Consider the following 22,934-nt stretch of genomic DNA (forward strand, 5'->3'; position numbering starts at 1 on the left):
CCCAGGGCCTGATGCATGACAGGCACTTAATAAATAATCCAACAAATGAACTGGGCTGACACACTATCCCTGTGGGTCTCTGTGGAAGTGAAAGCCAATACCAGCTCCCTATGGGAACACCCCAGCTCCAGACCCAGCTCCTCCCACCATCACCCACAGATTTAAAACCCAAACTCTCTGGGTTGCCTGGCTGGCTCAGTCAGAAGAGTATGCTACTCTTGATCTCAGAGTCCTCAGTTTGAGCTCCCGTGTTAGAGATTGCTTAAAAATAAAATTTTAAAAAAATAATAAAAATAAGACCCAAACTCTGGCATCTCAGCAAATCAAATATTTGGCCAGATGAAAAGCTGTCAGAGCTCTTATTAATAAGCTGCTGCTGAATTTCTATTCTGGCAGAGTTCTCCGTTTATCCTTTTTAAAGACAAAAGGGCCAGTCTTTCCATACCTAAGCCAAGCTTCCTATACCACGTTTTGGATTATATCCAAGGCAGTAAGGGATAAGAGCCCGGTCTTAAAACCCCAGGACTGAATTCAAGTCCCAGCTCACTAGGTCCTCACAGGGGAAACCCTAGGCAAGTCACTGCACTCCTAACCTCCAAAACGGAGATGACAATGATGTCAATCCCTCACCTATTCATACACTTTCCAAAATGCTTCCATAGATCTCTCTTGATCAGGATCGTGTCCCTTTCAGGTATACCCTGTGCCATCCACTGTACAGAAGTCACTGAGTCTCTGAGCAGTCTCTTCTGCATTGTGCTTACAAGTGGCAACACCAAGGCTGACCCCATGTCTTCTGACTTGCCCTGCCTAGCTCAGGTTACTGTGAGGGATCAAAGATTTTGTACACAGAGTTATTACGCAGCACTTCTGTGTTCCAGAAAGACCCATCAGCTAGAAGGAAGTTGTGGGTATGAACAGGACAAACTCCTCCTAGAGTAGGCAGTCTTCCAGGACTGGCTTCCTCAGGTCTCTGACAATTGACAAACTGCTGACAAATAAAAGGTAGATGAGTAAAAAGGCAGGCCAGGATGCTAAGTGTGACAAGCAGCAGCCTGGTCCCTTCTGCCCTGCAGAGTCAGCTCAGAAAACAAGAGAGAATGAGAAAGAAAAGAAACACTACAGAGCAGAATAAAATCCAGATGGGCTAGGACCCTGAGCTTCATAGGGTTTATCACACATATACCCTACCTCAACCTCCTATATCCTTTACTCTTACAAGAACAGCCCATCAAGGTATCAGAAGTTGGCACACTTGCCCAACAATGACTAACTCTTTATTAAGGAAAAAGCCTAATTGGGAAAGAGCTTATAAGTAGCAAGCATGGCATCCCAAAAGTAAGCCTTTCTTCTCTGTCCTGTCCCAAAAGTCCCTCGGATACTGAGCTAATAACCTACAATTCCCAGAGCACAGTCAAGCTTCCCAATCAGTTGACAAATGGGGGCCAAGTCTTTCAGCCACATCTCCACTAAAGACCCAGGGGTGTGCAAGGTGGCCTTAATTCTTCCCAAGAGGTACAAATAATGGTAGCAGCCTCAGGGTAGCCAAGCACCCTGAAAACCTGGAAAATTCATATTTTAAGTTTATTTATTTTGAGAGAGACCTTGAAAGCGCGAGCAGGGGGGAGGGGCAGAGAGAGGGAGAGAGAGAATCTTAAGCAGGCTCTGCACTGTCAGCGCAGAGCCCAACGTGGGGCTCAAACCCACAAACCATGAGATCATGACCTGAGCGGAAACCAAGAGTTGGACTCTTAACTGAATGAGCTACCCAGGTGCCCCTGGAAAATTCTTTATACTGGGAAGCTCCCACCACCCTCATTCCTTTCTAAGTAGTAGCATCATTACCACCATTCATGCATAGTGGTGGAAAAGGCTAGTAAGTAACTACTGCCATATTTCCCTCTGTCCCAGCGAGTCAATACGGACTGGTGTAAGGTGTATGGACTGTCCACACTGGACTTTCCTACCTCTGTGCTTCTGTTCATATGCATTCCCCCAGCCTAGAATAAAAAACAGAGTTCTATGACCTTTACCAAAGTCTTAGGACATACCAGGCACTTGGTAAGAGCTTTCCCTCATTTACCTCATTTAACCCTCACAATAACCCATGAAACAAATATTATAAGCCCATTTTACTGACGTGAAAATAGAGGCTCGGGTGGTTAAGTAACTTGTCCGACGTCATTTTACTGGTAAGCAGAAGAGCTAGAATTTGAAAACAAGTCTGACTCTTGGGGTGCCTGGATGGCTCAGCCGGTTAAGTGTCTGACTTTGGCTCAGGTCATGATCTCACAGCTTGTGGGCTGGAGCCCCACATCAGGCTCTGTGCTGACCCCTCAGAGTCTGGAGCCCACTTCAGATTCTGTGTCTCCCTCTCTCTCTCTGCCCCTCCCCCACTCACACTCCATGTCTCTCTCTCTCTCAAAAATAAATATTAAAAAACAAACAAACAAACAAACAAAACTAGTCTGACTCCAGAACCTGTTCCCTTAAACACTTACAGTCTGTCTCCACCTATCCAAATCCCTCTCATCCTTCAAAGTCCTTCTTCAGTCTAAGAATACTGACTGGAAGCAATCAAACAGCCCACAGTACCTCACCCTCCTCAAGTTCCAAGCACTGCTTAATCCCTTTTGGCAGGCTGGTATCAAAGGCTCTCCCTCGCACTTGCGTCCTCTAAGGCAACAAGCTCTGTCCTTAATATTCCCTGGTGACTGGCACAGCCTTTGGATGGCAGTTATTAGGAGATTTCAACACTTCCTCCTACCACCCAGACTGCTGAGAGGCAAGTACCTCATCACAGATGACCAGTCCAACACTCCCTTTCTGGAGGATTCCAACATGAAGGCGGAATGTCTCATAGGAAATGATAAGGATGGGAGAAGGCACTCGGGCTCCACGCTGGTTCATGAATCCTTCTACAACAGAAAACAGGTCAAGGGAACAAATCTTAGAATACCTTAAACAAAAAAAGTTTCACGGTTCTTTAATTTAGCCTGAAACTACTTCAATTATTTTCCATGGAATTCTCTTCCACCCCCTCAGTGCCCTCAACCTGCTGGCCATCAGTGAGCATACACACAAGAAGCAAGCAAGCTCTATGGAAGAGTTAGGCTCCATACCCAGTTTTTGGTCTATCTCGTCCTTAGAGCCTCCATCAATGGCCAGAGGTTGGATCCTCCCTGCAAGCCATTTCCCAACTTCATTGTACCAGTTCTTCACTAGGCTGGAGGGTGACACCACCACTGCCTTGTCAATTTCCGGTTTGCACTCTGGACTCTGGCGCAAAAGCGTCCACATCAACGTGATGCACTGCAGCGTCTTGCCCAGACCCATCTCATCAGCCATGATACAGCCGTGGCTGCCAGGGATGCGCCGACTGGTGACACACTCCCACAGAAACTTTACTCCCTGGGGAACAACAGCATTCAGGCCACTTTGATCCACACTGCTGCAGCCCCAGGGATGACAGCCTCCCATCCCATACCTCTTTACCCCAGCTCCCCTTACCTCTCTCTGATGGGGCCGTAAGACCTTACTGAGAATGGGATCAACAACCACATGGACAGGGAGTTTTTCCCTGAGAAAACACAGCAAAGAAAATATAGTGCTCAGACATGTGCAAGGCCACACCCTCAGGAAGTTGTGTCCTGCTGATCCAGAGGCCAGAGGCAGCTGCCTAAGAGAAGACCTTCTTAGCCTGATAATCAAACCATAGCAAAATTTTGCTCCAGGAGTTAGAAGGTGAGGAGAGGGCTCCCTGTGTCATCAATCCCTCCTGCTCCCTTGAGCAAGCTTGGCAGGAAGGGTGAGGAACCCCCACCAACTGGACATGCCCACAAGCTCTTCCCCACACACTCTCCTTCCCCACCTACCCACTCTCTAGATGATGCAGTGGTCATGACAGCACTCTGAAAGCATGCCAATCCCAAGGGGGGAAAAAAAAAGTCACACCAAAATTCCCTCTGCCCTCCCAGGTATGTGCACTTAACAGAAAACCAAACCTGTTCAAGAAATACCAATGCACATACTTGTCAAGCTTCAGCTGGTCGTGGGCGCTCAGAGGGGGAGGCTCATACAGAACCAAGGCACCTTCTTCCAAGGGGTCATGGAGGGCCCGGCGGACCCCAGCCCTTTTGAGGCCCAATGCACGAGAGCCCAGAGGACCTAGAAACCAACAATCTGTCACCTGGGGCTCTATATTGAGATCAGCACGCCTAGCTTAAATACTTATCTTTCATATGACCTTTAAGCTTGCATATGACCTTCTCTCTCCCAGAACCTCTCCAAACCCAGCGGGGCACCTCTACCTAACCATTATCCCAACCTGCTTCAGATCAGTTTTTCCCCATTTTGTTTCTTCCATTTAACTATAAACTTCTGGAGGGTTGGGTCTTGTTCATCTCAAGTCAATCCTAGAAAGGTGTGGAACCCAAAGGGCCTTTCAAGATGGAGGGCTCTTGAAAGTTGGCCTCCTCCCTCTCCAGTCCCAGTTTTAGCACAATAATATGCTCTACAAAGGTCAGGGAAAACGCTGTAGAACCCAGGTCTCAGACACAGCCAACCTCAGACACAAGATGCTACTGAAATTACTCAGACTGAATGAAGCCTGGGCCCGTCAACCACCTGGGCCCACCAGGAGATTCCTGAGCACAGGCACATCCCCACCAAGGAGATGAGGGGCAGTCAGGTGTGGCAGCCCTTGCTCAAACTATCAAATACAGCCTTCATGCAAGCCTCTGTAGCCATTCCATACACAGACACCACTGGGCTGGCATCTTCAATTCCAAAGTAAGCATGTATTACAGAAGGAGAGGTTTTCCTCTATTCATTTCATCATACATTTGCACATGATTGATTCAAAAGATAGAAAAGTCTCTATTTTTACCTTGATAATTTGGAATGGGAATTTTAAAAGGTTTTGACAAAATGCTTCGAATAAAGGCTTCCTAAAAAGAAAAAGAAACAGGGATTCAGGACTGATTGGTGAGGTTTGGGGATAATATTTCTACAAATGCAGTCTAAAATTTAAAGATAATAAATACATTCAGAGTATTATATTTTGATTACATCTCACTCAGATGCATTTAGAACATAAGGAGGGGCATATTAGTTAAGCGTCTGACTTTTTTAGTGCTTATTTATTTTGAGAGACAGTGCACATGGGGAAAGGGCAGAGAGAGAGACACAGAATCCAAAGCAGGCTCCAGGCTCTGAGTTGTCAGCAGAGAGCCTGATGCGGGCTGGAACTCAAGGACCAGGAGATCATGACCTAAGCTGAAGTCTGAAGCTTAACCAACTGAGCCACCTAGGCACCTGAGCACCTAAGCGTCCGACTCTGGATTTCGGCTCAAGTCATGATCTCATGGTCCATAAGACTGAGCTCCCCCACCCCACCCTACCCCTGGTCAGCACAGGGCCTGCTTGGGATTTTCTGTCTGTCTCTACCCAGATTACATGCATGTGTTCTCTCTCAAAATAAATAAAAACTTAAAAGAAAAAAAAAACATAAGGACATGTGTTCCTTATTAGGTTATTAGGTTTTATACAACAGCTTTCATCTTTGAGGCTTTACATAAGATTCCACAAATACTCAGGGAGAGGAGAGTGCCACTGGCAAGTAACCAACCTCAATCAACCACAAGGCTTAGACCCATCCGCTCATGAAAGGCCATGTCAGTGAGGACAATTAAATATTCCCTAGGGTGCAGCACCTTAAGGAGAAAATACCAGAGGGGTGCCTGGGTGGCTCAGTTGGTTAAGCATCCAACTCTTGGTTTAGGCTGAGGTGGTGATCTCACAGTTCATGAGTTCAAGACCCACGTCAGGCTGGGGCAGGAGAGAAGGTAGGGGAGTCCATAGCACCAGCCCCTGAGCCAACTCTGACAACTCCCATTAAAGTTTTGGGGTTGGTGTGTGTGTGTGTGTGTGTGTGTGTGTGTGTGTGTGTGTGTGTGTGTAATGTCCCTGAGCCCTCTGGGGAATTACAATGGCCTGTGAACCTCAACAAAACAAGAGCTAAAACCCAAGATAGCAAAGAGAAAAAACAGAACTCCTCACAGTAGTTTTAATGGGTAATACATTAGTGGAAAAAGAAATAATGAAAAATACTCCCCTCAAACAAAAAGGTTTAATAGGGAAAAAAGCACACCTGTCTTGCCCTGAAATTTTTTACCTTTTTATTCTGACCCACTGCTATACTGATCATAAATTTCTAGAAACTCAGTGTACTTTAAATAGGAAAAATGTAATGAACACATTTGACAATCTACTGGAAGACAGAAAAAGAATGTGGAGAACTGAACTTCATCACATTAAATAACATGACAAGGGAAGGTTGGAGGAAGGCCCAAATTCTCTGTTAATTGCATATTTCTTTGCAGCTGAATAAAATCTTTTATTGACTATAATAAGCATATTGACTATGCTTATTATAATTATGAATAGCAATGATAATGAGAAACATATGAGCAATGCTATCAAAAAGTTACTCTTCAAAGGAGAGGAAAAGAAAGGAGATGGACTCTACTTTCCTTTCTAATTTAGCTTCAATTCTAAAACTGAATTTTTTCAAAGATTTTTTAAAAATTATTTATTTTTTTTTACATTTATTTTTGAGAGCCAGAGTGCAAGCAGGGGAGGGGCAGAGAGAGAAGGAGAGACACAGAATCCAAAGCAGGCTCTAGGCTCTGAGCTGTCAGCACAGAACCTAACATGGGGCTTGAACCCACAAACTGCGAGATCATGACCTGAGTCGAAGTTGGATGCTTAACCAACTGAGCCACCCAGACTCCCCTAAGATTTTTTTTAAGTCCCACATTGGGTGAGCTCAAGCCCCGCTTCGGGTGAGCATGAGCCCCACTTTGGGTGAGCACAAGCCCTGCTTCTCTCCCTCTCTCTGCCCCTTGTGGGATTCTCTCTTTCTGCCCCTCACTCACTTGCACCTCCCCCTAAGAAGAAATGACATGACATGACATGACATGACATGACATGACATGACATGACATGAAATGAAATAAAAAAGATTTTTTAAAAGTAATCTCTACACTCAATGTCCCAATGTGGGGCATGAAACTACAACCCCAATATTAAGATTCTCACACTCCACTGACTGGGCCAGCCAGGCACCCCCAAAAAACTGAAATCTTCTTTTCAATATGTTCAATACAGAAGGCTAGATTTGAGGCTCAGGGTAGCCAAAAACTTATGCACAGATTTGAAAAGCAAGACTTTCAATAAAACCCAGTAACCATAGAGTCCGCAGGGAGAACTGCAAGTTTGTACAACTAGCATGAGCATCCCTGGCCAAAAACACGAGGGCACAGCCTGTAAGACTTGCAATGGCCTGCTTCAGAAAATCTGGTCTGGTAAGACTGACAGAGGCAGGGGAGAGAGCATGCTCTCACTTTGTTTAGTTACTGAAAATTCATACCATCCCTTCCTTCTGATAGAAGAGGAAGAGTATCCCTCCTTCCCACCAAGGTCAAAGCTTCCCTCTTCCAGAGAGATTCACTCAATCAGTTCTGCTAGATCTTTCCTGTATCTCAGCCTCTCCCTCTCTACTACCACTTTCACACCAGCGTTCAAAACATGCTTAACTATCTTAAAAACAAAAATTCCTTTGACCTCTTATCTCCTCCCTTTCAAACTGCTACAAATTGTCTGCCTCCCTTTTCTAATCTTCCACTCTTCGTATCTTCTGCCATTTCTACTCCTCTGAAATGACTGGCCAAGATCACCAATGGCCTACATGACCTTAATTCCAGTGGACATGTCCCTATCCTTATGTTGGTAGAAGACAAAGCTGGCCACTCCTTCTTCTCAAATATTCTCTGCCTTTGAATTCCATGACACCACTCTCCTACTATTCTGACCTCTAGGTCAGGACCTAAAACCTCATGCTCAGCCCCCTAATGAGCTCTTCTTTCTCTGCTTAACCCCCTTAAAAGTCAGTGTTTCTCAGGGCTCAGGGTTTGTCTCTCAGCTCCTGAATGCACACTCACTGTGACACTCCAATACACTTTGGAGGTGTCAAATATCATCTCTATGCTAAGGATCCCAAATCTATTCCCAGTCCCCAGCTTCCTCTTAGGCTCCACACCTACCTATACTTGCAACTATCCCCAAACCTAGATATCCTACCAGACTTCAAAACACATCACATCTAAGTGCTCATCCCCAGGGCTGCACTGTAAGATTTTTCTGGGCCTGAGGCACTTTTGCCTTTAGAACACACCTAGAACACTCCCCACTCTCTTCACCTGGCTGACTCCTCATATCCTTGAGGACTCAACCTAATCGTCCTACCCCTCAGATTCAAGTCTTCACCAACCTCCAGGTGGTTAGACGCCTGTTGTATACTCCCACTACACCTGCACTTATGTCATATGCTTACATAGGACAACTTGAATGAATCCTGAATGAAGAGTCCCATAGGAAGGGAAGGAAAAATAAGATTAAAACAGACAGGGAGGCAAACCATAAGAGACTCTTAAAACTAGAGAACTGAGGGTTGCTGGCTGGGTGCTGGGTGGGGGGATGGACTAAATGGGTGATGGGCATTAAAGAGGGCACTTTTTGGGACGAGCACTGGGTGTTGCATGTAAGTGATGAATCACTAAATTCTACTCCTGAAACCAATACTATACGTTAACTAACTTGAATCTAAATTAAAAAAAAATATTTTAAAATTTTTAAAAATTAAAAGAAAAAAAAAAGTCCCAGAGAACTACACACCATTTTTAACGGCTCAGTAAACCATTAAACAATGTATTATTTAGTGAATTATATACACATAACTATCACAAAAGCAAGGGATGATGAAGATAATTCAGGATAGGGGTTACCTCTCAGGATGGGAAAAGGGATTATGACTTTGATGTTTTAGTGAAGGATGGCGGGTTCACAGGTGTTTTTTATCTCACATGTTATATGCATATTCCTTTGTATTTATCAAGTATTACATAAAAATGTTTTAAAATGTTTGCTGAACGCACAAATAACTAATGTCCACTATATATTCCCATTTTTCCTCCAAAACGTCCCTGTAAAGGAAAAACACACTCCTATATGTCTCCCCCATTCTACCACAGTACTTCACTTGACACCAGATGTGTTTTCTATATACAAGAAATTATTCAGCACCACCTGGGTGTCCTATAATTTAACTCATTTCTGACACTACCTACCTGGAGATAGCATCAGATCCCACATGTTAGGGCTCAGTCTCACAAGCCTGCCTCTCCCCACCACTTTAGACACCAATCTGAAACCCAGGTTGCTCCCTGTGCTTCTGACCAACAAGCTCTAGATCAGAGGGTCCCAGCCCCCTCCTGGGGTTTAATTCATTTTCTAGAGTGGCTCACAGAACTCAGGAACTAAGTTTACCCATTAGATTACCAGTTTATCACAAAGGCTATTAAAGGACATGAACAGGGGCGTCTGGGTGGCTCAGTTGGTTAAGCATCCAACTTCCGCTCAGGTCATGGTCTCATGGTTCAGTTCGTGAGTTTGAGCCCCGAGACGAGCTCTGTGCTGACAGCTCAGAGCCTGGAGCCTGCTTTGGATTCTGTGTCTCCCTCTCTCTCTCTGCCCCTCCACGGCTCGCGTGAGCACACTCTCTCAAAAATAAGCAAACATTAAAAAAAATGTTTTTAATAAAATAAAGGATATGAACAGCCAGAAGATATAGAGCAAGGTCTGGAAGGGTCCTGCGCACAGGAGCTTCTGTCCCTCTGGAGTTTGGGATGTGCCACTTCCTGGCACATGGATGAGTTCCTGTTCACCTATTCGTAAGCTCTCCAAACCATGACCGTTTGGGGTTTTATGGAGGCTTCATTACATAGGCATGACTGATTAAACATTGGCCACTGGTGGGTTGGTTCCCCTAGCAAGCAGCCATCAAGGTTAGGCACTTTACAAATGAAATCTCATTAACATAAACTCAGGTGTAGCTGAAAGGGTTTTTTATGAATAATAAAAGACACCTTTATTACTTATTCACTTAAGAAATTCCAAACATTTTTGGAGGTCCAGGCCAGAGCTCAATACAACAGTCCTCAGAAAGTTTGGTGGAAAAAGCTTTGGTGAAACTAAGCAGCTCTGACTATTCTGCAATTGTAATTTGGGACACATTATTTAATCCCTCTGAGACTGTTTCCTCATCTTAAAAAATGAGTTACATGAGATAATGTCCAGAACCTGTCATAGTAAAGATTACATTTGATTTTACTATAGGAAACACGTGAAACCTGTAAGTTAGGCTGAGTGAGAGACTGAGCTGGCATGGGGATCGTGGTTCCAATACCCTGCCATGGCCTTCCCTTTCCTCAGGAATCTGAGCCACCTGAGATCTGGTGCCCAAATAGCTCTAAACAAGGGGAAATTCCAAGTCAGGAACATATCTCAGAAGGCAAGAGGCCAGGACTCTTCCAGGCCCTCGAGGCTGTGGGTGGACCCACAGTAGAAGCCTCCCTAGACAAAGCAAGAAAGGTGCCCCCACAGGGCACACACATTTACCAGCAGGTAGCAATTCTGACTTACATGTTGACTACTGTCCAGACTGGGTGGTCGATTCGTTAGTTGAGTCAAAGGTTTCCGAAAAGGCGACAGGAAACACTCTTTGCTCTGGGTCCCACTGTTGGATTTCTGTTTCTTGGGAGTCTAGAAGAGTATTGGGAAAGGTGAAATCTGGAAGACCACAGAGTTTACCAAAATGACAACTACATTTAACACACTTATTAAATGCCAGGCACTGTGCTAAACTCTTTACATGTATTATCGTGTATCATCTTCACAGTAATCCTATGATAAATATTTATTATACTCATTTAGCAGGTGAGAAAACCTTAGGTTAATGAGGTTACAGAACTTGTCCAATCTGAAGAAGGGTACTGGATGAAGTGAATGAAGTGAGCCAGTCAGCCCACACCAAGGCAGTGAGGACACTAGCACTGAAAGCATTTTTTAGTAGCAACCAGCCGCAAACATTTATGACCCAGCTGCAACGAAGTGCCGCCCCAAATTCAAGTCTGAGACCCATGTGAGTAACAAGGGGCAGCCTTGTCCCTCACAGGTAGAGGAGCCTCCTACACACCAGCAATGGTGCAACTACAGAGCAAGACCCCATGGAACTATCAGGCAAGCCTGTAGCAGCTTGCCAAAAGTACTTGAACTTTCAATGATCCTACGAGACACACCTGAAACAAACACCGGGTCTCTTCCCCTCTCACATACAGCCCCTGCCCAAAATTGTCTTCTAGACCTTCCTTAGCTAATCCCTTCCTCCAAAGTTCCAGTGGCCAAGCCCTTCTTTAACTCCTCTCTATCTCTGAAATACATGCTACATTATCCTGTTGATTTTTATTTATATAGGTCCTGCCCACAGCCAACCCCAGAAAGCCTCAAAAGCAGGCAACAGAGCACAGGACCCAGATCAAAATCAAACTGTACTTGAGTATTAGGAGGGACCAGAAGGGCACCACTCCTCTGATCTAAGCCCAAGTGAGCTCAGGACCCTAAGGCAGGCCCTATAGTATTCTACTATTCTGTGATATTGGGCAGGGGACAAAGAGGAAAAAAAGCAGGCAGCTAGTTGCTATTGGGGAGCCATTTTTTCCCCCAAGGAAGCCAAAAGGCCCAACCCAAGCCCAACTCTTTGGCTTTGAAATATCCTTTTCTATCAGAAAAATTGAGGCTATGTTAGCTTTTAGTAAGCACCTTGAGAACAAAGATTTTATCTTGTTCAATGCCTCATGATGCAAAGTAAGCACTCATTAAAAGTTTACCAAAGAGGTTTCTGGAGGTGACCAGCTTCATTCCGTGTAACCCCAGAAACCAAGTCCAGGATTCCTTTCTGTCCAAAGAGTCCTGCATCCCACCTGTCCTATACCCCTGTGGGGTAGAGTACTCACCACTGTCCTAGGCTGCCAATCTTCCTCATCACCAGGTCTGCCTTCCGGTTTTCTCTTGGCCAACTGGCTAGGAGCTAAGCTCTTCCTCTGTAAGGGGAAAATGCAAACTGAGCATCTCCAGAGATCCTGCAGCCTGAGTCCACTAGACCCAGACACAAGGCTCCCCACAGTCTCCCTTATGCCCATACTTACCATCCTGGGCTCAGGATCATAAAATGTCAAGTACCCATCAGCCAAATATCAAAGGCACCCAACAGCTGAGAATGCAGAAGCAGGGCGGATTAAAGCGGGCTGCTGTATTATTGAAAGCATGAGCTAATTAAAGAGGGCGTGTGGATGGAGGGAATCCAGCCAGGGGCTGGAGTTTGAGCCCAAACTGTGAGAGTGTCGGTCGCCAGTTAGCCAAGGCGGGAGAGCAGGCCAAAGAGGAAGTATCCAAGGAAAGGTGAGCAAAAGTCTGGGATAGAGGGAGGAGGCAGATGGAGTGCCAGATTCGGCAGAGTTGGGATAATGGTCCAAGCGGACGTGATGGCAGGCAGTAGTTGAGGGGGAAAAGTAATCACAGGCCAGGGGAAAGGGGCTGGGGTGAAAAGCTGAGGCCTGGGGAGGGCTAGGCGCTAGAGTGCGGAGGGGTTTTTCCCAGGTCTGGAGCGCGGAAGCCAGGCCAGGACTAGGGGAGGTCGAGCAGGGGTCCAGGCAGAACAAGTAAAACACCCAGGCTTGGGAGGGGAATCCCAGGAAGAGCTGGAAAGAGCCGCAGAAGTAAATCCGGGCCCAGGGAGTCCGGCTTAACTTTCCTCTTCGCAAAGCGCGCCTTAACAGCCGCCGGGACTCTCCGGACGCGCCAGGCCCAGTGAATCGAACCTCCCGCGGTGCTGCCGCCGCATCACCCATTGGCTGCGTTCGAGGAGTTCGGCGCTCGCGGCCCCAGGAAGGGGGTGGGCCTAGTGCTGTGGTCACCGATGGGCCGAGACTCCTCCGGAGAGCCGACTAAACCGACCTGCTAGGAGGTGGGACTTAGGGATGACGGGCGGGGCCAACAGTGAAGTGCGCAGTTGGGCGAGGTGGGCGGAGCAAGCGGGGCTTGCAGGCAAATAAAGTGACATTTGCATCAGACTGGACTGCGGAGGAGTTGCCCCCTGTCGGCGGAAGGCTGGGTATTATGAAAGACGGCACGTGTCTGCACTTCCCCTGTGCTGGACCTGGAGTTGTGGTCCAGGGTCGGAATCAGATCTCGCCCACTCTCTGGATGGGGATAGTCACTCGGCCGGGACTACCTATCACCAGGTCTACTCCGCAGTGATAGAGCCCTCAGGGGAAGTAATTTGTTTGGTCCGGGGTTTCTTGAAGGAAGCTGTTTCTTTGCTAGGCAAAATCAAGTTGGTGGAAGTGTGGTTCTTGGAATCAGGCCTGATCCCAGAGACTTAATGATTCAATCTCTCAAAACTTCAGTTTCTGCACATCTAAAATGTGCATTCTATTAGTATCTTTTTTTTTTTTTTTCTATTAGTATCTTCCCCTGAGAAGATACTATGTTCTGTATCTTATTCTGAGAATTAAGTAAATTAGTGTTGAAAGTACTCAACACAGAGGGCGCCTAGCTGTCTCTTTTGGTGGAGTGTGAGACTCCATCTCCGGGTTCAGTTCGATCCCCGGAGTGTGGGTGGGTGTGGAGCCTACTTTAAAAATAAATAAAATAACATCTTTAAATAAAAACACAGTGCCAGGCACAACCTAGGTACTCACTAATTATAATAAGGGTATACATAACATTTACTACAAGCACTTCCAAGCTTCTTACATATAATTCATTTAATGCTCGTTACTATGAGATAGGTTTATTATTGCCCCCATTTTATAGGTGAAGAAAACAGGTGCGGAGAAACCAGTAACTTGTCTAAAGCCACATACGTAGTGTGTGGCTCCAGAGTCATTGTTCTTAGCCACCATGCTAAGGAGGGTCAGAGCCAGGTTTTGTGGGGCCTAAAGCTTTTGTAAGTACTTGTTGAGACCCTCTAAAATTAGGCACACGTTAAAATTAGGTACACATATTAATATTTACTGAGAATAAAGGAAAAAATACCCAATTATGGAATCTTGGAAATGTGGGTCCCTTTCTTCTGAAACCTCTTTAGGCAATTAGAAATGCTTCCTGTTGCAGTCTGGTTTCTTCCTAGTTAGAACACTGGTTACAAATCTCTAGTAACTTCCAGCACTCCCAGAGGCTATGCAGACAGGAGTCTAAGGGTCTAAGCTTACCTTTAGCTTGATGGTAAATCTGCCTCTGATGATAATTTTACTATTTGGGCGGTGGAGGGCAATAATGTTTTACTCACTGATTTTTTAAAGTTTATTTATTTATTTTGAGAGGGAACGCACGCACATGGGAGAGGGGCAGAGAGAGGGAGAGAGAGAGAGAATCCCAAGCAGGCTCTGCACCATTAGCACAGAGCCAGATCTGGGGTTCAAACCCATGAACTAAGAGATCATTACTCCAGCAGAAGAGTTGGAAGCTCAACCGATTCGGTCACCCAGGTACCCCTTTACTGATTTGTTTTAAATTTATTTATTTATTTTGAGAGAGAAAGGGAATCTCAAGATCCCAAGATCCCAAGAGGGTTCCACGCTGTCAACAGACCCCCAATGAGGGGCTTAAACCCACTAACCATGAGATCATGACCTGGACAGAAATCAAGAGTGGGTGGCTTAAGCGACTGAGCCATCCAGGCACCCTGTTATTATTTTTTACTTTAGCGATTCTGATAGGTGTGAAGTAATATCTTGTGATTTTAATTTGCATTTTCCTAATTGCTCATAACATTGAACATCTTTACATGGGCTTATTTGACATCCGTATATCCTCTTCAGTGAAATATCTCATATGTTTTGCCCATTTTCTAATTGGATTCTTTGTTTTTTAATGTTGTGTTTTGAGCATGTTTTATATGTTCTAGTCCTTTGTCAGATATGTGGTTTGCAAGTATTTTCTCCCATTCTGTAGCTTTTTTTTTTAATCCTCTTAACAGAATCTATCACAGAACAAGCATTTTTAACTTTGACACAGTATAATTTATCAATTTTTCCTTTTATGGATCATGATTTTGGTGTTAAGTCTGAGAACATTTTGTCTAACCCTAGATCTAACCATAGATTTTTCTCCTATGTTTTTCCTAAAGGTTTTATAGTTTTATATTTTACATTCAAATATGTAATCCACTTTGAATTGCTTTTTTATAACGTAACATTTAGGTACAAATCCACTGTTTTGCCTATGGATGTTCAATTGCTCCAGTACCATGTTAAAAAAAAAAAAAATCATTAAAGAAGACGATTTAGGTGATACAAACAAACTTAATTTAATACTTCATGAAGTGGACAGTCTCCATTTGGAGAACTGTGAAATGGGACAGAAGGCAGGAAGCATTTATAGGATAAAGACTAAAGAACAAGGAAGAGAAAAATATAAAATATCTGATTGGCTGGGGTAACATAGTGAAACTTATTTGGGGTGGGAAGGAACAAGAAAATAAGTATAGAGCCCAGAGTTGGCTTGGTGTTTAGAGATTGGCTGAGTGGATGTACTGTGTTTCTGGTCAAGCAGAGCATTTACAGGGACGTGAAAGTTATCTAAGTTTCTGTTTGCTGATCTGGCACCCTGGGCAGGATTGGCTCCAACTTGGGCCTAGAAATTTACTTCAATAACCATTTGTTAAAAAGTCTGTCTTGGGGTGCCTGGGTGGTTCAGTCGGTTAAGCATCTGACTTCAGCTCTGATCATGTCTCGTGATTCCTGTGTTCAGGCCCCATGTTGGGCTCTGTGCACATGGCTCAGAGCCCGGAACCTGCTTCGGATTCTGTGTCTCCCTCTCTCTCTGCCCTCCCCTGCTCGCGCTCTATCTCTCTCAAAAATAAATAAGCATTAAAAAACATTTTTTTAATTAATTAATTTTTTTAACGTTTATTTATTTTTGAGAGAGAGAGACAGAGCATGAACAGGGGAGGGTCAGAGAGAGGGAGACACAGAATCCGAAACAGGCTCCATGCTCTGATCTGTCAGCACAGAGCTTGAAGCGAGGCTCGAACTCACGGACCGTGAAATCATGACCTGAGCCGAAGTCGGCTGCTTAACCGACTGAGCCACCCAGGCGCCCCCTTTTTTTTTTTAAAGAAAGAAAAGTCTGGGGCACATCGGGCTCTGTGATGGCAGCTCAGAGCCTGGATGGAGCCTGCTTCCGATTCTATGTCTCCCTCTTTCTCTGCCCCTTCCCTGCTTGCTCTCTGTCTCTCAAAAATAATAAACATTTAAAAATTAAAAAAAAAAAAAAGAAAAGTCTATCTTTCCTCCACTGAGTTGCTTTTGCCCCTTTGCCACAAATCAATTGTGGATATTTGTGTGGTATGTTTCTGGGATCTTTATTCCATTCCATTGATCTATGTGTCTAACCCTCCACCAACACTGCACAGTCTTTTTTTTTTTTTAATTTTTTTTTTAACGTTTATTCATTTTTGAGAGACAGAGTATGAGCGGGGGAGGGGCAGACAGAGAGGGAGACACATAATCTGAAGCAGGCTCCAGGCTCCAAGCTGTCAACACAGAGCCCGACACAGGGCTCAAACTCACCAAGTGCAAGATCATGACCTGAGCCGAAGTCGGACGCTCAACTGACTAAGCCACCCAGGTACCCCTTCACAGTCTTCATTACTGTAGGTGTATGTAAGTATTGAAACTGAGTAGATTTCTTCCTCTCATTTTATTTTCTTTTTCAAAGCTATGTCGGCTATTCTAGTTCCTTTGCCTTTCCATATAAATTTGAAAATAGTCTTGTCAATGTTTACAAAAAAATCTTGCTATGATTTTGATAGGAATTTAATTAAATCCATGTATCAGTTTGTGGAGAATTGACATCTTTACTGGGTTGAAGCTACTAATCCACAAACAAGGTATATCTCTCCATTTATACAGATGTTCTTTTTTTCATTCATCAGCATTGTGTCATTTTCAGTATACACACACCTTGTACATGTTTTTTCACATTTACACCTAAGTATTTCTTTCTTTTTTCTCTTAATTATAAACAATATTATATTTTTATTTTCAGTAGCCATGTGGGCATAGCTAGGATATTGACTTTTTTCTTTTTTTTTTTTTTTTTAAGTAGGTTCCATGCCCAGCATGGACTTTAAACTCATGACTCTGAGATCAAGACCTGAGCTGAGATCCAGAGTTGGACACTCAACCAATTGAACCACCCAGGCACCCTAACTTTTTTAAAAGTAATCTCTACACCCAATGTGGGGCTCAAACTCACAACCCCAAGATCAAGAGTTGCATTCTCTACCAGTTGAGCCAGCCAGGTGCCCCAAAATGCAATTGGTTTTTTATGTTTATTTTATATTCTGTGACCTTGATGAACTTACTTGTTCTAGGTTTTTTGTAGATTCCTTGGGATTTTCACATGGACAATCTTGTCATCTACACACAGGGACAGTTTTATTTCTCTTTCTAGTGTGTATGCCTTTTAGTTCCTTTTCTTGCCTTATTGCACTGGCTTAGAACTTCCAGCACCATGTTGAGTAAGAGTGGTCAAAGAAGACATCCTTGTCTTGTTCCCAACTTAAAACAATCTTTGACCATTATGTTTTTGTTGATGCTTTTTAACAAGTTGAAGAGTACCCCTCTATTCCTATTTGAGGTTTTATAATGAATGGCTTTTGAACTTTGTCAAGTTCTTTTTCTGTGTTAATTAATACAATCGTGATTTTTCTTTTTAAACTGTTAATATGGTGATTTTCGAATATTGAACTGGACTTGCATCCCTGAAATCAATTCTGTCATAATGTAAAATTCTTTTTATATATTATTGAATTCTATTTGCTAATATTTTCTTAAGGACTTTTACATCTACATTCATGAAGGATATTAGTCTGTGGTGTGTCTTTTTTTGTACTGTTTTTGTCTGGTTTTGGTATAAGGGTAATACTAACTTTATAAAATGAATTGAGAACTGTTCCCTTCTCTTCTATTTTGTAGAAGAAATTGTGTAGAATTGGTGTTAATTCTTCTTTAAATGTTTGGTGGAATTCTTCAGTGAAACCATCTGTACCTGGGGATTTCTTTTACGCGAGTTTTTAAGTTATGAACGAAATTTCCTTAATAGTTATTGGATTACTCAATTAATTTTTTTAATGTTTATTTTTGAGAGAGAGAGAGAGAGAGAGAGCATGAGCAGGGGAAGAGCAGAGAGAGAGGGACACAGAGAATCTGAAGCAGGCTCTGTACTATCAGTGCAAAGCCCAATGGGGAGCTTGAACCCACGGACTGTGAAATCATGACCTGAGCCGAAGTTGGATGCTCAACCAACTGAACCACTCAGGCGCACCAGGGACTATTCAAATTCTCTATTTCACATTGAATAAATTGTGGTAGTTTGTATTTTTCGAGGAATTGGTCCATTTTGTTTAAGTTGTTGACTTTATGTGTGTAGAGTTGTTTGTGGTATACCCTTACTGTGTTTTTTATGTCTACAGGGTGTATAGTGATATTCCCTGTTTCATCCCTAATATTATTAATTTGTGTCTTCTCTTTTTGTTCTTCATAAGTCTTGCTGGAGATTTATCAATTTTATTGATCTTTTCAAAGAACCAACTCTTTGTTTAATTGATTTTCTCTATTTCTGTTTTTGTTCTGTGTTTACTTAGATTCTGCATTTGTTTTTTTGGCACCCTTTAATCACAGGGCCAAACTAATGACCAAAGTTTACATCGCCTCTGCAATCCAGCTTTCACAGACATGTGAAAATCATATTACAAACCGTAATCCCAAGTCTATACCCCCAACCACTTCCTTTATTTAACCACACATCAAACCAATATTTGCCCTACCCTAAATCAACTGGGGCCAGGTACCAGACAACCAGAGGCAGCTCTTATGCCCTAGAGCCCACCAGAATTATTCAAATTAACCAATCCTTAACTATTTACCCCAACATGCCCTACATTTCCATGGAAACTCCAGTGAAGACTATGGCCTATTCCTTCCCTTTGCTCCTTTCTGCCTCTGATTGACACTGGTGCTTCCCCCCATGGTCCTAAATGATGAGCTGTGCTTCTTGTTCTATGGGAATTATGAATAGTAACATTAAACTTTTCTTTTAGTGGCATTGACTTCTCTGTATTATCAGTCACCTTTATAAATTAAGACCTGTTAATCAGTTTTCAACTATACTGTTTTCTGTTCTTGTCTTTATTATTTCTTACTTCTGCCTTCATTGGGTTATTTTGCTCTTCTTTTTCTAGATGCTTGAGGTAGAAATGTATTGATTTGAGACTTTTCCTCTTTTCTAATGTATCCAGGAGTGCCTGGATGGCTCAGGCAGTAAAGCATGTGACTCTTGATCTAGGGGTCACGAGTTCAAGCCCCACATTGGGCATGGAGCCTACTTAAAAAACATTTTAATGTATACCATAACTTTCCCTCTCCACACTGCTGTAGCCGTGTCCCACAAATTTTGATATTTTGTATTTTCATTTTCATTCCATTCAATATATTTTTTTCCTTGAAACTTCCTCTTTGACCAATAGATTATTTAGAAATGTGTTTAGTTCCAAGTATTAATAAATTTTGTTATCTGTTACTGATTTCTAGTGATTCCACCATGACTAGAGAGTACACTCAATATGATTTCAATTTTTTTTTGTTATTGATATTTGTTTTATGGCCCAGGACATGTCTTGGTATATGTTCAGTGTGTGCCCTAAAATAACGTATATTTCAATGTTGTTTGGTGGATTGTTATGCCATGTCCATTAGATCCTGTTAGTTGACAATATTATTATTTCTAATATTTTTGCCCATTTTCTGTCTAGTTCTGTTAGAGAATGGTGTTAAAGTCTCCAACTACATAGGCATACCTCATTTTATTGAGCTACACTTTACTGCACTTGGTAAATACTGGGTTTTTTACAAATTGAAGGTTTCTTGCAATCCTGTGTCAAGCAAGTCTATCAGTACCACCTTTCCAACAGCATTTGCTCACTTCATGTCTGTCACATGTTTTTAATTCTCTCAACATTTCAGACGGGGTGAGGATTTCAGCTTTTGTCCACTGCTGGAGACAAAATTTGGAGTCAAAGTCTAGCCACGTTAGCTTCCTGATAAAACAAAAACCATTCTTCAAAGGAACATAACAGAATTCAGAATTCTAAAACATATCATTCCTAGTGCCCAGCATCCAACAAAAAATAGTAAACATATAAAGAAACAGGAAATGTGACTCACAAGTCAGTTAATAAAAACCTCCCCAAGGGGTGCCTGGGTGGCTCAGTCAGTTAAGTGTCTGACTCTGGATTTTGGCTTAGGATCTCATGGTTTGTGAGTTCAATCCCTGCATCAGGCTCCAAGCTGACAGTGCAGAGCCCGCTTGGGATCCTCTCTCCGTTCTCTCTGCCCCTCCCCCAGTTGTGAGCAGGCACATGTGCTCTCTCTCTCTCCAAATAAATAAACTTAAAAAATAAAAATAAAAATAAAAACTTCCCCCCAGATGACACAGGTATTAAAATTAGCAGACATGAATTTTAATGCAGCTGTTATTAATAGTTTCAAAGACAAAAAGGAAAATGTATGCACATTAGATACCTCTACATACCTATTAAAAGAGCTCAAATTAAAAAAGACTGACAATATTAAGGGTTGCTGAGGATGCAGAGCAACTGAAACTCACATACATTGCTTTTGGAACGTAAAATGGTAAAGCACTGGCAGTGTCTTACAAATTTATACTTGCTATATAACTTATCCATTACACTCCTAGGTATTTCTTCAAGAGAGATATTTATTCAAGAAACACATGCTTTAAAAAAAAGTTGACAAAAAGTCTTGTACATAAATGTTCACATAATCTTAATTCAGAGCAAAAAAAAACCCAAACACACTGGAAACAACTAAAATATCCATCAATAGGTGAATGGATTAACAAATAGTGGTATATTCACACAATGGAATACTTCTCAGCAGTACCAAGTAACAAACTCTTGATAAATACAACATGTATGAATCTTAAAAACATGATGCTGAACAAAAAAATACAGACATGAAAGATTAAAAATTTATTATTCTACTTATATGAAATTTTGAAACAAGAAGCAACTAATCTTGATTGACACAAAGCAGATCTGTGGTTGCTTGGAACCAGGGTAGGAGAGAGCCTAACTGCAAAGGGGCAGGTGATACATTTTGGAAAGGATAAAAATGTTCTATGTATTGATTGTAATAATGATTACGTGCATGTATACATTGTCAAAACTCATCAAACTATATACTTAAAGTAGGTTCATTTTCTTATATGTAAATTATACCTCAATAAATTTTAATTTTTTAAAAATAATATGAAGGCGAAATAAATACAAGTTCAGGTCAGCAAAAACAGAGAATCACCACCACCAGACTTGTGCTACAAAAAATGCTAAGGAAATTTCCTTAGACTAAAGGAAAATTACACCAAATAATCTGTAGGAAGGAATGAAGATCACCAGAAATGACAAATAGGTGGGTGTGGTAGGAAGAATAATGGCCTATCAAAGATGTCCTTGGCTTCATCTCCAGAATCTGTGAATATGATAGGTGACCTGGCAAAGGAAAACTAAGGTTGCAGAGGGAATTAAGGTTGCTAATCAGATGACCCTTGAGATGGAGAGATCATCTGGATTATCTGGTCCAAAGAAATCACAGGTATCCTTATAAATGGAAGTGGGAGGCAGAAGAGTCTGTGTCAAAGAGCAGATACCCTCTAGAACCTGGCAAAGGAAAGGAAACAGTTTCTCCCCTAGAGCATCCAGAAAGAACGCAACCTGGCTGGCACCTTGATTTTAGCCTGAGACTCATTTCATACTTCTGACCTCCAAAACTGTCTGACCTCCCGAACTGTAAAGTAGTAAGTCTGCATTGTTTTATACCACTAAGTTTGTGGTAATTTGTTACAGCAGACATAGGAAACTAATACTGTGGTTTAATATAAAAGTCTGGCTTAAATTTTTTTTCTTCTGTTAATCTCTTTAAAATGCTTATTACATGTTAAAATGATCACTATAAGCCATATTCTGCAGTTAACAACACATGCAGATATAGTACATCTGACTATAGTAGCTCAAAAGACGGGACCAAAGTTGGAAAATGAACCCACACTGCTGCAAGATTTCTATGTTTTGTAAAGGAGTAGAATACTTATTCTATCAATCAGTGAGGGAGGGGTGTTAAAATCTCTAAATAGGGGGGGCACCTGGCTGGCTCAGTAGGAAGAGCATGTGAATCTTGACCTCAGGGTCATGAGGTTGAGCCCCACGTTGGGTGTAGAGATTACTTATAAATAAGTAAATAAGTAAATAAACAAACTTAAAAAACAAAACTCCAAATAGGATTGTGAATTTGGTTTTTCTCCTTTTACTTCTGCCGATTCTTCTCTTCACATAATTTGCAAGCTCTTTTATTAGGTGCATACGTGGCTTACATGTAAACCACGTATGTATTGATCCTTTTATCATTGTGAGATGTCTCTCTCTTTCTCTAGTAATTCTCCTTGTCTTAAATTTATTTTGCCTGACATTTCCTTGGATCAGCGTTTGCATGGGATATTTTTTCCCATAGTTTTACTTTCAAGTTATTTACATCTTTGTATTTAAAATGCATCTCGTGTAGACAGCATATATTTGGATGTTGCTTTTTTATTCAGACTTATAGTCTCTGTTTTTTTTTTTATTTTTTTTAACGTTTATTTATTTTTGAAACAGAGAGAGAGCATGAACGGGGGAGGGTCAGAGAGAGGGGGAGACACAGAATCCGAAACAGGCTCCAGGCTCTGAGCTGTCAGCACAGAGCCCGATGCGGGGCTCGAACTCACGGACCCACGAGATCATGACCTGAGCCAAAGTCAGCCGCTTAACCGACTGAGCCACCCAGGCGCCCCTATTCTCTGTTTTTTAAAAAAATTTTTTTTAACGTTTATTTATTTTTGAGACAGAGAGAGACAGA

The 22,934-nt window shown here is 42.5% G+C and overlaps 1 protein-coding gene across 2 annotated transcripts in view; it reads right to left on the reverse strand.

Moving 5' to 3' along the window:
• Positions 1 to 12,891, reverse strand: part of RAD54L (RAD54 like) — a 25,647-nt gene extending 12,756 nt beyond the window's left edge. The window contains exons 1-8 of one of the 2 annotated variants that reach the window (XM_019449439.2): positions 12,105 to 12,891; positions 11,913 to 11,999; positions 10,543 to 10,662; positions 4,889 to 4,949; positions 4,032 to 4,167; positions 3,511 to 3,580; positions 3,123 to 3,411; positions 2,794 to 2,918 (exon numbers count right to left, since the gene is read on the reverse strand). In XM_019449439.2, the coding sequence (XP_019304984.1) occupies positions 2,794 to 2,918; positions 3,123 to 3,411; positions 3,511 to 3,580; positions 4,032 to 4,167; positions 4,889 to 4,949; positions 10,543 to 10,662; positions 11,913 to 11,999; positions 12,105 to 12,107 (891 nt within the window). In that variant the 5' untranslated portion in view covers positions 12,108 to 12,891. Of the gene's footprint in view, positions 1 to 2,793; positions 2,919 to 3,122; positions 3,412 to 3,510; positions 3,581 to 4,031; positions 4,168 to 4,888; positions 4,950 to 10,542; positions 10,663 to 11,912; positions 12,000 to 12,104 lie in introns of those variants that run through there. The other variant, XM_053895827.1, reaches the window with a different exon arrangement.
• Between the last annotated feature and the right edge of the window lie 10,043 nt (positions 12,892 to 22,934).

This window comes from Panthera pardus, unplaced genomic scaffold (genome assembly GCF_024362965.1).
Source record: "Panthera pardus isolate Hobbes unplaced genomic scaffold, ASM2436296v1 HiC_scaffold_11, whole genome shotgun sequence".
Classification (NCBI taxonomy): domain Eukaryota; kingdom Metazoa; phylum Chordata; class Mammalia; order Carnivora; family Felidae; genus Panthera; species Panthera pardus.